Source organism: Erpetoichthys calabaricus, chromosome 9, assembly GCF_900747795.2.
Source record: "Erpetoichthys calabaricus chromosome 9, fErpCal1.3, whole genome shotgun sequence".
NCBI lineage: Eukaryota > Metazoa > Chordata > Cladistia > Polypteriformes > Polypteridae > Erpetoichthys > Erpetoichthys calabaricus.
Window position 1 is genome coordinate 90,438,390 of NC_041402.2, and position 17,418 is coordinate 90,455,807.

The 17,418-nt window shown below is 41.3% G+C and overlaps 1 protein-coding gene across 2 annotated transcripts in view; it reads right to left on the minus strand.

Moving 5' to 3' along the window:
• Positions 1-17,418, minus strand: part of vps9d1 (VPS9 domain containing 1) — a 131,311-nt gene that overhangs the window by 100,674 nt on the left and 13,219 nt on the right. For both annotated transcript variants that reach the window (XM_028809882.2, XM_028809883.2), the window contains exon 3: positions 16,007-16,099. In XM_028809882.2, coding sequence (XP_028665715.2) covers positions 16,007-16,099 — 93 coding nt within the window. The remainder of the gene's footprint in view (positions 1-16,006; positions 16,100-17,418) is intronic.

Here is a 17,418-nt window from a genome sequence, read left to right on the forward strand (position 1 = left end):
TTTTATTAAAAATAGTGAACAGGAATCCCTTCTGATCAGAAGGACAGTTTCTTACTCAGATGGGAGGCCAGATCACAAGGAAGGACAGGTTGGCTGGCTGGATGAAGAAACAACTTTGTGCCTGGCCAGAATAATATAATGGTTGGACCAGTTGAAGTTGGGAGCAGTTCCATTCCATAATGGCAGGTGGCTGTGGTCCTCTTGTGGCGGTTCAGTTGGGACATCTACCGGGGTTCTTGGGTGTCCCTGACCTTCCTACTTTCCATACAACCAGGAAGTGTTCCCAAGTGGACAGGCTGTGGCACTGGTAGCATTCCCGGGTCTGGTTTGAAAAGAAGCCTGCCACCACACATCTGGGAGTCAGAGTCGGGAGGCAGTGGGTGACACTCACAGGAGCGGAAGGAGAGAAGAGAGACACTTGCTGTGATTATAATTGTGGTTGGTCTTTACTGGACATTTGGTGACTTATTTATAATAAAATACTTTATTTGAACCCAGGACTGTGTGGAGTACTATTGTGTCTGATGTTTTGGGGCTCAGTGGCTCCCCCTTGTGGACACACTAGATACTTTGTATTTTTTATACATTTTTGAGTTTGCTTGATTTATCTAAGATACATTACCGTACGCAAGTGCCAGATTTTTCAGTTTTTCTAAATTAATTTTGTTAAAAAGATTAAGAAAATGAACAATTAGTTCCTGGGTCTTCCATTACTAATCATGGTTAATAGCATTTTTAAACCTGCTTAATCCAATTCGTGGCCATGGCGAACCGCAACGGCTACGTGCACAAAGCATGAATCTGCCCATCACAGGGCCCACTCACACACACCCACACTGGGTTTAATTTAGGGGCATGATTTAACCTAAACCACTTGCCTTTTCAGGATGGGGGAGGAAAACAGGGGTACCCAGAACTAAACCCACACAATGGTAAAGAGAATATGCAAACTACATACAGAAAATGTTTGGGTGTGGGATTCAAACCCAGGATGGTAGATCAATGTAGCAGTAGCGCTAATTTCCTCATGACCATACTACCAATTACAGTCAATAACATTTGTTAATTGGTTTTCAATAAAAATTATTTAAATGGAAAGAAATTGTAGAACTGAATATGATTTGTGGTAATCTCATTTAATAACTTTATCTTAGCCAATAATCAGACAAATATAAAAGGTATGTAAAGATTTCCCTCAGCTGGGGGTCTCAAACTTATTATAGTTCCTGAAGAATCACAGTGGCTCAAAGTTTTTGTACCAATTTCTAAATTAGATGCGAATTTCTGAAGACAGTTATTATAATGAATGGTCTCAAGGGACCTGAGACTGTCATAGCAGAAGTGGGTAGAAAGCAGGAATCATCCATGAGCAGGACACCTTTCAATTACTGGACACACTCAGTCACATTAGACAATTCAAATAGACTCACTATGAAAAGCGCTTTCACAGCCTACTGTGCAAATATTTGGCCCATGATAAGAAACTAGTTCATGGAAAGAAACACCACAAAGAAACTGGAATTTGTGCTAATTACTGCATCACTGTGTACTCATTCCTCATTGTGTCTGTTTGAGTAGAATTCCAGAAAAGGAGAGGAGACATTCAAGGACTTAAGAGTTACTGTTTAATTTCAGTGTTTAAAAGTGTTATTTTGATTTCCTCAGAAAAGTCTTATCAAGTGCATTCAGATAGCAGTGTTTTATGTGAAAAATCAGCGCAGACCCAACAACACATTACTGTCTAAATGAGTTTATCAGCTCTGTTCTCTTCAGAGCTAAACAGCATTTCTTCACTGGAGTAAACAATATTATTAATGCAACCGTATCACTTAATTTTCATTATTTTTAAATCACCAAATGTTTATCTGCACTAAGTAAAATGATAATGTATTAAATATAATGTATTAAAGATGTGTGAAATTTAACTGATTTAAAACATAACCATTCCTGCACACATAGACACAAACTAATTCTTTAATTGCCTAAAGCTGCTGGGTCCATTTGTAAGGTTATGGTGAGCCAGAGTATTGCACGAGAGGCATTAACCAGCTCTGCAAGCTAAGCTCAGCACCATGTATTTTGTGTGTTTAGTAAATTAGAATTTTTATAATAACTATTTTGTAACTTGCCAGTGAGAGACACTTTGACTTATGAACTAACAAAAATATGTTATTCCAGGGTTCAGGAGAAATAGTGTCCACATGAATAAAATGTAAGCTGTTTCTTGTTTTCCCTTTCTCAGAGTGAATGTTTCAGGGACAAGGTCACAAGGCTGCAGAAAGTACAGTTTATGCAAAGGCGTCTCTCCTGTGCTTAGCTTCCAAAACACAGATAATGCTTAGCTCAACAGACATATTGTTTAACTTTACTGTTTTGATAAGGATGTTCTTTCTGTCTTATTAATCATGAGATGCTTAAGTATAAAAAAACCCCTCCTGGCTTTTGATCAGGGTTCAATTGAGCTTTGCGGCAATAAGTTATACTCTTTTGAATCTCTACTTACTGTGACTCCAAATTAATAAACAGGAGAATTTAGAAACTATTATCTGTCTGCTTTTCAGTGTGCCTTTTTCGTCCACACAAGTATAATGCAGAGCACACTTCCTCGCTTTGGGCAACCTGCATGTCTTTTGTGATGTAGACAAATAACCTCAGTGTGCATTTGAAAAAAAAAATTAAAAACAGACAATATGGAAAAATAAGAACATTCCACAAAGACAAAGCCCAGGCCCAAGATTATTAAAATTATTAATTATTCAGGGAATTATTTTATTTTGTGAGCTCATATATACTGTATGTCCATCAGTTTCTCTTCTTCTCTTATCTGAACCCATCTTAGCTAATTTTAGGATAGCAGGTAGCCAACACTTTCTCCAGCAGCACTGTGCACAAGAAAGGAATCACCCCTAGACGTAGAACTTTTCCATCACAGGCCATACTTATTAAGGGGCAAATTAAAGAATGGAAGAATGTACAAGCTCTGAACAGAAGCTGACTGGGCTGCAATTTAAAACCCGTTCCCTGGAGATTTGATAAAGTACAGCTTATCACTCCGCTACCGTAAAAGATTTTCAATTTGGGAAAATTAAACTGTTTAGGTAGGCAACAGCAAGAAGAAGAAGAATCACGCAGGTGGCACAGTGGTAGTGCTGCTGCTTTGAAGTAAGGAGATCATGGGTTCACGTCCTGGGTCCTCCCTGTGTGGCAGTGCTTTGAGTAGTGAGAAAAGCACTATATAAATGTAAAGAATTATCATTATTAATGGGAAAGTAAGGATATACAAACTATTAATAAAAGTTTGAATGAAGCATTTCAAGGTGGACTCAATGTATGTATGTGAAATAAACATCAATTTAATCAAGTCAGACAATATATGACTAATCTGATATCCTAAGCCTGAGAAACTTTTCCATTTATGCCAAAATGCATGCTCACTAGTTGGAAAGCTTAATTTAACCATGTATTCATCCTGGGACAGATTGCTTCAAGTGATAAATACAGCCTTCAGTCAGTGGGAAACCAGTCAAGCACCTTAAGAATATTTTAAATTTTATCAGCTTTGTAGAACAGCTGTCAGAGATGCTGTCAAGAACATTGTTGATCTGAAATTTTCAAGCCTGTGGTTGATGTTTACATTATAAGCACAGCTTTGCTTCATTTCTCTTGTTGTCATTGCTTATCGTCACTTGGGCTGCTTTGACTAGACAGGAACAGTGTGTTCACAAATGTCTCCAACCGACAGTGTACAAATCTTGAACTCTTCTTGCTTGCAGATGAATGTTTGAACAACACCGTTGAAGCTTTCCTCTACATGAAGTATAAATCCAGAATTGGTAAATTTTAATTTGTGCTCTGGTTAAGTTTTGGTCCCCTGTATGGTCTTGCCCTGCAAACAAAAAGTATTACACATTCTCTTTGCTCTTATGACACTTGTTTCTAGTTTCCTGAGATTATTTACTGACATCATTCACAATATACAGTGGCATGCAAAAGTTGAGCACCCTTGCTTAAAATGTCTGTTACTGTGAATAGTAAAGTGAGGAGAAGATGAACTGATCACCAAAGGCATAAAAGTTAAAGATGACACATTTCTTTAATATTTTAAGCAAGGTTACATTTTTATTTCCATCATTCATAGGTACAAAATACCAAAAATTGAAAAGGACCTGATGCATTTAGGGCATCTGACATGGTCAGTACTTAGGAACACCCCCTTTGTCAAGTATTACACCTTGTAAACTCTTTTTGTAGCAAGCTAATAGTATTTCAAATCCTTACTTGTGGTATTTTCACCCATTTGTCCTTGCAAAGGGCTTCTAATTCTGCAAGTTCTTGAGTCATCTTGTATGCACTGCTCTTTCAAGATCTATCCACAGATTTTCAATGATGTTTAGGTCAGGTGAGGGCCATGGCAAAACTTCATCGTGTGCCTCTTGATGTATTCCATTGTAAATTTTGAGGAGGGTTTCAGATCATTATCTTTTTGTAGGACCTATCCTATTTTTAAGTTTTTTTTTTTTTTTTACAGATGGTGTGATATTTGCTTCCAGAATTTGCTGGTATTTATTTCAATCCATTCTTCCTTCTTATCCATGACATCTTCCCTGGGCCACTGGCTGCAACACAAGCCCAGAGCCGGATCGATCCACCCCCATGCTTAATAGCTGAAGAAGTGTTATTATCCAGGAACTTGGCGCCCCTTTTTTTTGCAAACATACCTTTGCACATTGTGGCCAAAAAGTTCAGGCTTGTGTAGATGTTCATCATTTGAAAACCGTTGTTCATTTGCAGCCACTGAATTTTTTGAGTGGGGCCCAGGAAAGATTTTCTTCTGCTGACTCTTCCATGGAGGTAATATTTGTTCAGGTGTCACTGCACATTAGAACAATGCAGCTAAATCTTCCTGAAGGTCTGTTTTAGTCAAACAGGGTTGTGGTTGGGTGTGGGGGTGTCATCTGCCTTTCTAGCAATCCAATAAGTTGTTCCTTCAGACGTTTTCTTGGTCTTCCAGGCCAACTTGACCACCGTTCCTGTTAACTGCCATTTCTTAAGAACATGGCTGAGGAACTGAGGACACAGCTACCTGAAAACCCTTTGCTATCTTCTTGTGCCTTCTCCTGCTTTGTGAGCATCAGTTATTTTTTTTTTTTTCCCCCAGAGTGCTAGGCAGCTGCTTAGAGGAGCCAACGGCTGCCGATACTTGGGATAGGGTTTGAGGAGTCAGAGAATTTATGCAGCTTTGCAATTTGCATCATCTGGAGTTTCCAAAGAATTTCTGTGAACAAGCCATAGCCCTAGCAAGCTAATTAAGGTCTGAGAGGTTGCTAAAAATTATCAGAGTCCTTAATTATCTTGGGGTGACAAAACATTGGCATGGCGCTCTTTTACTTTTTTTTTTTTTTTTAATGTGCAATTGTACAAAACACAAACAATACAGGAATCTTGCATAAAATGCTAAAAACGAATGCGTCATCTTTAACTTTTATGCCTTTTGGTGATCGGTTCATTTTCTGCTCACTTAACTATTCACAGTAACAGATATTTTAAGCAAGGGTGCCTAAACTTTTGAATACATTCCACTCAGTCATCACCATTTGTGGTGCTGTTGGTGTCCTGTAATCAAAAAATTACCTCCTGCATGGCAGAATGCAGCTCTAAAGCATTGTGATTAGCAGGAATACCATTCTTGTTACTCTACGTACAGTATCTGTATCAATAAAAGAACGGAATACAGATGTGCTTGGATAGATGCATGACTGTGATCGTGATGCAGATGGTAGCTTTCAACTTTATGATAATATCAAAAAATTTACTTTAGATGGCAAGATTATGATAATGAACAACTTCATTTAAACAAACTTAAATTGAGAGAAACTGGGAAATAGTGGAGTGGAACAACAGTTATTTAGATGTTAATCAATAATTGTTTACTTAACTGAGAATATCAAAGTGTTACGCTTTGAGAATCAGTAATGGGTTTTAGTTTAATTTTTCTTCCAGTGATAAATTTCTTCTACCGTGTTAATTGTTTTTGTATTCTGCTTTGGCATAATTTGAAGTGGTATTGAGTGGTGTTTAATTATTAAACCATCTCCCACAAAACATTTTGGGATGACATTGTTAAGACACAATGGTGGGTTTCAACGTCATTAAGGCAGCAATTATTTAAAGCAGCATTGCAGTGAAAATAACATCAAAGATTCTGGCTTCACTCTAAAAGATTTCATGGCGCTTTACACTAAATCTGTAATTAGAGTAACACATTTTTGCACATTTGCTTCCGACTTTGCTTTTTGGATAATGTTTAGGTACACAATTTTTGGAATTCCCAGTATTAGACCTTTCCTTTTTCGCTAACCTTGATCTCAATCTTTGTTTTTTGTCCAAATGCTAGTCATTACTATTCAGTGTTAGTGTCGGCTCTGCCGATCCATGCACAAAAAGCCTATGTTAATCAGTAATTTTTTTTTAAACTAAGAATAACACAGGGAAGTGAAGCCTGTATGGATTTAATATTTTATAATAAATGCATATTACTGAAGCAGATTACTTGAAGGAATATTCTGAAAGGCAATGTCTAAATTGGGATTTAAAGCCAGTCTAATACAGGTGTAAGACAGCAACAATAACAGATAATGGCATGTCATTCAACCATGTGTTAGATGTGACAAACAATGATCACTAATATGCTGCAGTTTTGTAATAAAACACCAATAGTGTGGGACTCTAATGGAGTGAATGGAAGTATTCATCATGATTTTTAGAAATCTTTTACTAGGTTGAAGATACTTCATAGTAAACTAATCATCAAAATAGGAGACACAAGGAGATTTAAGGAACAGGTGCAAATGCATGTAGAAAGAGCTTACAGAACGAGGATAAAGACATGGTCCTGCAAGTCAGTTAAAGCTGCTGTTTTAATCTTTATAAATCATTTAGATAAAAAAACTAATTGTTGCTGAAGCAAGAACCTTTTCTGGCAGCACTGGGCACAAGGCTAAACCAAATACTCATAGGGCATTGAACTAGATGGATAAGCAGGTATTGTCAAAATCACTGAAGGAGGACCTGGACAATTTAATTTATTTTTGAGTAAATAAATATAAAAGCTGACACAGGTTAACTAATAATATTTAGTTCAACTGCATGATGCACAGTATGGGCTAGAGAATGATTTGGATTATGGTTGTCAACCTGACAGTGCACATACGTATTATGCAACTAATAGGATGTAAGTTTAAGCAGCACGTTGCATGGGATGTGGAATGCAAGTCCTGAGAGGTTAGGATTAAGCTGAGAAATTAACTGCAAAGGCTGATGTGAAATTTCTTCTGCAGTTCTGGACTCCACGCCACAAGAAGGACATAACTGAAGTAGAGATAGCCTAGGCAAGAGCCGAGAGCAAAGATTGCCGAAGCTGAATATTTTTATCAAAGGAAATAAAGAAGAGACATGATAAAAGCATTTACAATTGTGCACAGAGTTCTTTGGATGAGTGCTGTCACTTTAAGATCTTTTGAATAATAAGATAATGGGGAGCCCAGATAGTAAACTCGCATAAACACGTGGAGATATTTCACAGTTCCCAGAGTTCACAGACAGAACAGAGTTCACAGAAAGAACCATGTACCTCAGAGATCTTCAAATCTTGACAGATAAAACAGGAAAATGTGAATGTGAAGTGATAAACTATACTGGTACTGTTCCCTTCAAAACTCCTCTTACATTTTTATTATAAACTAGGGGGTTCCCCCTGCTCACTTTGCTCACCAACCCCTCCCCCTAGCCTGCCAGCCACTTTGTGTCTTTGCCGCTCACGTTGTGAAGAGGGGGGCTGAACGCACCCCAAGGAGACGCGGTTGCTCCTCCAAAACCCCTTCTTAAATGGTGATACAATGGGAAACAAATGCAGTTTTTTTTTTTTTTTTTTACCTCCTCTTTGCTCGATCAGCTGCTGGCCTGCTGCTGCCACCGTGCTGCGTGATCTGCATCTTGCACGGCGCTTCAAACATTTAAAAGCCTGTACAACAGCTGTCCTACTCTTTGTCTTTTATTTCCGGCACCAGGCGTGGTTATATCTTTTGGCACAAAGTCTCGTCTCGTGGGACGTTAGTTCTTGATATTTTTTAGTTTATAATTTAAAAATGGAATAAGAATCTGAAAATCTAACATCACATTAAAGTTCCATAAATTCTGAAAAGAACGATACCAAACATGTATATGTAGGTTTTAAAATAAGTCTGATTTAAAGCTTGACGAAAAACATGACATAAAAATGCCACATAAAATCGTTGCATATATATATATATATATATTCATTGCATTCGTAGTCTGTGTCTCGACGATCTGAATTGTGTGGGCGGTTACCCACCAGGTAACACTTGTGGTTGGTCTGCCATTCGGCAAACATCCGCCACGGTGCCCTCTTTCAGTTGCGAGAAGCAAATCATGAAATGTTGCATAGTTTACTGTCAAATAATGCAAAGAGTATGCAACACATATTTCGCCCTCATTTGGGCTCGTCCGGCGTACACACTCTACTGCTCCCCTCTCGGGGAATCAAACCTTGGACGTCAGCATCAGAGATGAAGCCACTTTACGCTGTGCCACGGCGTGTGGTTTGTTTATTTGACAGCCTGTAGGTCCGGAGTAATTACATTCATGAACTTCGTCTCTGACGCTGACGTCCGATTCCCAGAGAGGGGAGCAGTAGAATGTGTACGCCTGATGAGCCCAAATGAGGGCGAAACACGTGTTGCGTACTCTTTGCATTATTTGACAGTAAACTCTGCAATATTATATTATATATGTATACAGTGCATCCGGAAAGTATTCACAGTGCATCACTTTTTCCACATTTTGTTATGCTACAGCCTTATTCCAAAATGGATTAAATTCATTTTTCCCCCAGAATTCTACATACAACACCCCATAATGACAACGTGAAAAAAGTTTACTTGAGGTTTTTGCAAATTTATTAAAAATAAAAAAACTGAGAAAATCACATGTACATAAGTATTCACAGCCTTTGCTCAATACTTTGTCGATGCACCTTTAGCAGCAATTACAGCCTCAAGTCTTTTTGAATATGATGCCACAAGCTTGGCACACCAATCCTTGGCCAGTTTCGCCTATTCCTCTTTGCAGCACCTCTCAAGCTCCATCAGGTTGGATGGGAAGCATTGGTGCACAGCCATTTTAAGATCTCTCCAGAGATATTCAATCAGATTCAAGTCTGGGCTCTGACTGGGCCACTCAAGGACATTCACAGAAGCCACTCCTTTGATATCTTGGCTGTGTGCTTAGGGTTGTTGTCCTGCTGAAAGATGAACCGTCACCCCAGTCTGAGGTCAAGAGCGTTCTGGAGCAGGTTTTCATCCAGGATGTCTCTGTACATTGCTGCAGTCATCTTTCCCTTTATCCTGACTAGTCTCCCAGTCCCTGCTGCTGAAAAACATCCCCACAGCATGATGCTGACACTACCATGCTTCACTGTAGGGATGGTATTGGCCTGGTGATGAGTGGTGCCTGGTTTCTTCCAAACGTGACTCCTGGCATTCACACCAAAGAGTTCAATCTTTGTCTCATCAGACAAGAGAATTTTCTTTCTCATGGTCTGAGAGTCCTTCAGGTGCCTTTTGGCAAACTCCAGGCGGGCTGCCATGTGCCTTTTACAAAAGAGTGGCTTCCGTCTGGCCACTCTACCATACAGGCCTGATTGGTGGATTGCTGCAGAAATGGTTGTCCTTCTGGAAGGTTCTCCTCTCTCCAAAGAGGACCTCTGGAGCTCTGACAGAGTGACCATCAGGTTCTTGGTCACTTCCCTGACTAAGGCCTTTCTCCCCCGATCGCTCAGTTTAGATGGCCGGCCAGCTCTAGGAAGAGTCCTGGTGGTTTCGAACTTCTTCCACTTACGGATGATGGAGGCCACTGTGCTCATTGGGACCTTCAAAACAGCAGAAATTTTTCTGTAACCTTCCCCACATTTGTGCCTCGAGACAATCCTGTCTTGGAGGTCTACAGATAATTCCTTTGACTTCATGCTTGGTTTGTGCTCCGACATGAACTGTCAACTGTGGGACCTTATACAGACAGGTGTGTGCCTTTCCAAATCATGTCCAATCAACTGAATTTACCACAGGTGGACTCCAATTAAGCTGCAGAAACATCTCAAGGATGATCAGGGGAAACAGGATGCACCTGAGCTCAATTTTGAGCTTAATGGCAAAGGCTGTGAATACTTATGTATATGTGCTTTCTCAATTTTTTTATTTTTAATAAATTTGCAAAAATCTCAAGTAAACTTTTTTCACGTTGTCATTATGGGGTGTTGTGTGTAGAAGGAGTGTGTAGTGAGGAAATAAATGAATTTAATCCATTTTGGAATAAGGCTGTAACATAACAAAATGTGGAAAAAGTGATGCGTTGTGAATACTTTCCGGATGCACTGTATATAATTATATATATTGTCACACACGTGTGTTTTGGAGACAACCAAAGGGCTTGAATACATGTAATTCCATGACAGACCAGGGGGTGGTGAAGTGCACTAATTTTCCCTCTCGATCTTTTGCAGACCAGTCTAGGGAAATCCCGCCCAGCTCTTGGGCAGCCAACGACATCCCTTCCGGTTCCGGTGCTGATGACATCACTTCCTTTTCTGGCCTTTAAAGCCACCATATTGCCCGAAGAAAATCAGTTCTGTTTTGGACTCAGTTGAATGCACATGTCTTTGCTATTTAGTTCGTTTTGCAGCCGTAAACAATTATACGGGTGGCTGCCCCAAACCTTCGCAATGTCTAATGGTCATTATTGTGACACTGGCGTAGCCGGCAGGATGGAAGAAACCCTGAAGAGAATGGGACCGGACCTGAATCATATCCAGGTGGGAGAGTACCTGGGCCGAGCTTTCGGGCGGGGATCGCGTCTCGGATTTCGGAAAGAACCGGTGCAGACTTCGCTCCCTTTGTCTAGCTCCGGGTCACCTAAATCAAATAGGGAGAGTGTCGAGGGGACACACAGATGTGGGCTGGTTTCTATGGGGGAAGCGACGGGAACTTATTATGCTCTCTCGGAGGAGAGAGCTGTCCTTCCCACCGGGGCTAAGGCCCCAAAGCAAAGTGGGGATTCCCCAGACCAGCAGGTGAGAAAAATAAAAAACTGGAAATTTGACCCTGAGCGGTCTACCAAAGAGCAACTGGATGCTCTTTGGGAAGAAGTAGCAGGCTGGTTAAAGCCAGCTGAGTGCGACACCTTTTCTATGGTCAAAAAAGTGCCCTGCTTTTTATTTATAAACAGCCTGCCCGAACATTTCACCCAGCCGGTATGGGGAGAATTTTCTAATATCATCGAGCTCGTGGAGCTCATTGAAACCTCGAGGGTAGCCTCGCAATTTGGGAGAGCAGAACGGTCCTTTAGCAGACGCTGTAGAGATTACGTCCCTCTTAATCTGCCCTCTCGGCATAAACCGGAGTTTGCACCGGAGTCTCCAATTCCACAGGCGCGACCCTCGTTCGGGAGCAAGGCGGAATGTGAATGGAGAAAGAGGGGTGGATTGTGTGTAGTTTTAAACCCCTTGTTAATGGCTCATAAGGGAGAGGTCCTTATCAATGGCTACAAAGTGGAAGCTCCGTTTGATTCCAGCAGCAACATCTCTATTGTTGACCGCCGATACGTACTACCGCGACAATGGTTAAAAATAAAGACCAGCATTACCTGTGTACACAGAGATGTCCGCTCCTATAAATCCGCTCGATGTTTTGTCAGCCACGGAGGATCACTTAAAAGATTAATCGTAGCGGTCCTCCCAAATCCACTGTGTGCTGTGATTCTCGGGCGGGACTGGTCTGATATTAAAAGCAGTGAAGTACTGAACTGTCCTAATCCGAAATTGGGCCTAGTAACAGACGGGAATCCACCGTCTCAAGTTGTCTCCACACCGTGTATGCAGCCGGTGGAGGGAGGTATGGGAGACCAGGAGGAGGATGAGGAACTTCCTGGACCGTCGCGGGCCATCACGGCATCTGTCCGCGTCTCACCAGAACGGGTTGATTCTCCGCCCCTTGAGGTCAGACCAGACCCTCTCTCAGATCTGAGCTTTCAATATAGACAAACACCAGCCTCATTTAAAAGGGAACAATGGAATGACGATTCCCTTAAATTTGCTAAGAATGCAGTTGTCTTAGTCAACGGCCAACGCACCAATCAGCCCATGCCACAAGGACCCCACTTTGTTTTAGAGAATGATTTATTATATCGGGTTAGTGAGCACAAGGGGGGAGTGCAGAAGCTGTTGCTAATCCCACAAACTTTCCGGCAGCAAGTTTGTGAGTTAGCACACGCCCACCTCCTAGGAGGCCACCTGGGCACCGAAAAAACACTAGAGCGCATTAAGCTCTGCTTCTATTGCCTGGGAATAAATGAGGAGGTTCGCCGCTTCTGTATTTCATGTCCTGAATGTCAGCTGCGGCAAATTCCTAGGAGGGACCGTGCTCCTCTTATTCCCCTTCCCTTAATTGATGTCCCATTTGAAAGGATAGGGGTCGACATAGTGGGACCCCTGGAACCCTCGGCACGAGGATTTAAATATATATTAGTCCTCGTGGATTATGCAACCCGATTTCCAGAAGCTGTTCCCTTGCGCTCAGCCAATTCTAAAGCAATCGCATGGGGACTGATGGAGGTCTTTGCACGAGTTGGAATCCCTAAAGAAATCCTTACGGATCAAGGGACTCCGTTTACCTCGGAAACGTTCAGGGAAACGGCCAAATTACTGAAAATAAAGCACTTGAGAACCGCGGTGTATCATCCTTAAACCGATGGTTTAGTTGAGAGATTTAATCAAACTCTCAAACAGATGCTTTGCAAGGTGGTCAGCGGGGACGGGGGGAATTGGGATCAACTCCTCCCCCTCGTACTCTTTGCCTACAGGGAAGTCCCTCAAGCCTCCACAGGGTTCTCACCCTTTGAATTATTATGCGGACGACAACCCTGGGGTATATTGGACATTTTATAAGAAGGCTGGGAAGAAGTGGCCCGTCCCTTAACTAATATTTTGGAATATATCACGCAATTACTCGATAGATTTGAAAAAATTAGGCCCATATTAAAAAGTCACATGGAGAAGGCGCAATCAGCACAGGCCCATTATTATGACCGTGGCACGACACTTCGGGAGTTTCAACCGGGGGATTGAGTCATGGTATTGGTTCCCACCTCTCACTCTAAATTACTTGACCATTGGCAAGGACCATATGAAGTTAAGGAGAGAAAAGGACTCATCGATTATTTGGTGAAACAACCAAATTGTCAACCGAGTGAGCGGATATATCATGTGAATCTGCTGAAGCCATGGAGGGAAAGGGACCCTGATCCTTCCTCCGGCCAGCCCCGCTCCTTCTTCTCTCAAACTAACACACTTAACTTCGGGTCTAATTTAAATAACCGACAGAGGCGAGAGCTCGAAGCACTTATCTCGTCCGTCCTGGAGGTGGTAGACGAAAAACCCGGAAGGACCTCTCTGGTTGCCCACGATATTGTATACTGAGCATGGGGTCATCATCCGAGAACGCCCTTATCAGCTTCCTGAGGCAAAGAAAGCTGAAGTGGAACTGGAAATCAAGCGGATGCTGGACCTAGGAGTCATAGAGAAGAGTCCCGAGTCCCTGGTCCAGCCCAATTGTCTTGGTTTCTAAGCCCGACGGGAGTTGGAGGTTTTGCAATGGCTTCTGTCGGCTTAATCAGGTCTCCCTTTTTGATGCTTATCCAATGCCTCGAGTGGACGACCTCCTTGAGAGACTTGGACAGGCTAAATATTTGACCACTCTTGACATGACTAAAGGGTACTGGCAGGTTCCTTTAACGGATTCCGCAAAGGGTAAAACCGCGTTTAGCACCCCTAGTGGGCACTGGCAGTATCGTGTCCTTCCATTCGGGTTACATGGGGCTCCTGCAACTTTCCAACATCTGGTGGATAAAGTGCTCCGCCCCCATAACACGTATAGTGCTGCCTATCTGAATGACGTCGTCATCTATTCCAGCACCTGGAAGGAACACCTACAGCACGTCCGAGCAGTATTACAGACGCTAGGTGAAGCCGGTCTTTGAATCAATCCAAAGAAATGTTTCTTTGGATTGGAAGAAGCCAAATATTTGGGCTACCTGGTGGGTCGTGGTAATGTGAAGCCGCAGTGCTCTAAAATAGAAGCCATTTTGACATGGCCCTGTCCACGAACCAAGCAGCAAGTCCAGGCATTTCTCGGCTTAGCAGGGTACTACCGCCGGTTTGTACCACGCTTTTCGGAGAGAGCCATGCCCTTGAGTAATTTAACAAAGAAGAGGGCCCCTAACACTGTGGTATGGACTGAGACGACTGAGGCAGCCTTCAGTGACTTAAAAAAGGCCTCGATGTCAGCACTTGTTTTAAAGGCACCTGACTTTTCACTTCCCTTTATCCTCCAGATGGACGCTTCGGACACAGGCCTGGGAGCCGTGCTGAGCCAAAGCGTCGACGGTGCTGAACACCCCGTCATGTTCCTGAGCCGGAAACTGCTGGATCGCGAGACCAGATATGCGGCGGTGGAGAGAGAGGCTCTTGCGATTAAGTGGGCGATTACACAGTTGAGGTACTACCTCTTGGGGTGGGAGTTTACACTTGTCACGGACCATGCACCTTTACAGTGGATGGCCCTGCATAAGGAGTCTAACCCTCGAGTCACGAGGTGGTTTCTTGACTTACAACCTTACAAGTTTTCGGCCATTCATCGGAAGGGTTCTCTCCACGCCAATGCTGATGCTCTCTCTCGCGTTCACAACCTCTCAGTGCAGAACCCCTGACCCGACGGGTCTGGGCTGAGGAGGGGGCCCTGTCACACACGTGTGTTTTGGAGACAACCAAAGGGCTTGAATACATGTAATTCCATGCCAGACCAGGGGGTGGTGAAGTGCGCTAATTTTCCCTCTCGATGTTTTGCAGACCAGTCTAGGGAAATCCCGCCCAGCTCTTGGGCAGCCAACGACATCCCTTCCGGTTCCGGTGCTGATGACATCACTTCCTTTTCTGGCCTTTAAAGTCGCCATATTGCCTGAAGAGAATCAGTTCTGTTTTGGACTCAGTTGAATGCACATGTCTTTGCTATTTAGTTCGTTTTGCAGCCGTAAACAATTATACGGGTAGCTGCCCCAAACCTTCGCAATGTCTAATGGTCATTATTGTGACTTATATATATATATATATATATATATATATATATATATATATATATATATATATACACACACACACATACACACACACACACACACAGAGTAGATTTATATTTAGAAAAGATGCTAGTTATAAACATACATTTGCTGCTTTCACATGTTCCCCTTGTATTTTCACATTCTTGAGTGTCTCAGAGTTGTGAACTCAAATCTCTAATAGTTTTATCTGTTATATTTTACTCAATTTCAGTTCACTCACGTGACATGAAATTCATTAAAGTTGTGACCTATTTGTGTCCCCAAAACAGAACTTGAGTGAGTAAATAAATTACTGTGTGTTTCGATGTTAAACCTTCTACTGATATACATAAAGTCACAACCTTTTCAGGTAAATCTCCAGCAGGCATTCCGCTGTAATGCAGAAAGCAATATGCATGCTGTAATATTATTTTGGTGCAAAGTCCCATCTTGACTTTCTTTGGAAGCTTCTTTGATATGTTTCATAAAAGACTGAAAAGTTTTAGGGAACTGAAAATATAATACTTTAAAATGGATTAAACAAAAACCACTATATTAAAAGGCACATGGCATGGATACATAAATTACATGGAACCTGTTAACAGATGAATAACTTTTCCCCCCCATTTATAAGATGAAAGTAATTTCATATGCAAATCACACTTAAAACTGATTTCAGTAGAAAAAAAGTATGTCATAGATTTTCCGGTGATTTTGACATCCATTCAAAACTGAATTTACAGGGCTGAACTGATACCCAGGTCAGTCCCTAAGGGTGACTTACCAAGTTTAGTGGCGGTTGACTTGGCTCTTTCCAAACATTGCTCGGCCAACTTAAGCATCTTTTGTGCATCTGCTGTAACAATCTCAGTGCCATCTTTAAAAAAATATAAGCAGAACAAGATCATCAAAAATACGGTGCCATTTTTGTTCTTTATTATGTTGCTCTTACTATATATTTACAATTGCTTTCATTCTCATTCACTGTTGCATTACACCAGGGCCATCCATCCATCCATCCATTTTCCAACCCGCTGAATCCGAACACAGGGTCACGGGGGTCTGCTGGAGCCATTTCTATGTATAACTAGGCTCTTATGTTTCTGATTCAATAATATTCAGTAAGTGTTTTGGTAATGTACAGTATATGATATAAAAAGTTTTAAAAGGTAACTGTCATTGTAAATTAAAAAGATACCATGATTTACTCAAAGTTGAACAAAAACCTTACTAAAAACTTTGGGTATAATATTGTCAGAACTGCATAGTTAATTACATACACACAAATGACTGTTTAATATTAATTTGAGATAGCAGAGAAAAAGTGAAGAAGATAAATACAGCATACAATTATTTTAAAAGTGCAAATGTTTTAACATCTGAAAACAGCCTATTTGATTTAATGCAAAAATCTTTCTTAAAAATTAATGCAACATATTCATTACAACAAAATTTATTTATATTACACATTTTAATATAAAAAGGTAGCTTAAAGTGCTGTATAATAATAATAGCTCAGAGACTTACAAAATGGAAAGTGAAAAACTAATGAACAATTATTCATAAAGGTTTTTTTTTTTTTAATACTGTAAAAATGAGAAAGTAAATGTCCAGGTTAATTACCAATGCCCAAGATGGAGAGCAAAACAAAATCTGCAAGAATGCCGGAAAAAATAAACCTTTAGTTTTTTCAAAACCAAAAACCTGCCCAGGTGCTTCTGTGTATTCTAACATACATAAATATACTGTACATTTATACTTTAATAGCTGCGTATGGTCTTCAGGACAAAAAACAACCCGAAGACTTCCTAACAGTTTTACTACATTGGGGAACTTGCAGAGGCATCAGCTAAGTGGGCCCGGACAAGTTGCATCTTCTCCAAGACAGATGTGTAGTCAAGTGCAGCTGTGGCACAAATTGGGCAGGACAAACTGGAACCTGTCTGAGGCAAACATATGGTAGCTTGTTGTGTGAACGTACAACGTGCATATACAACAAAGCTGAGTCTGTCTGCTTGGGTTGAAGTGAGGTGCATGCAAGCTCCAAAAAACAATGTAAAAGTGCATGCATGCGCCATCTCACCAAGTGCAAGTCACACTTGTATAAGCTTCCTACATGTTCTATGGAATTCAGACCAATTCCCGTGGCTGTGGTTGAGTGTGAATACAGCAGACCACTCCATACAAACATACACT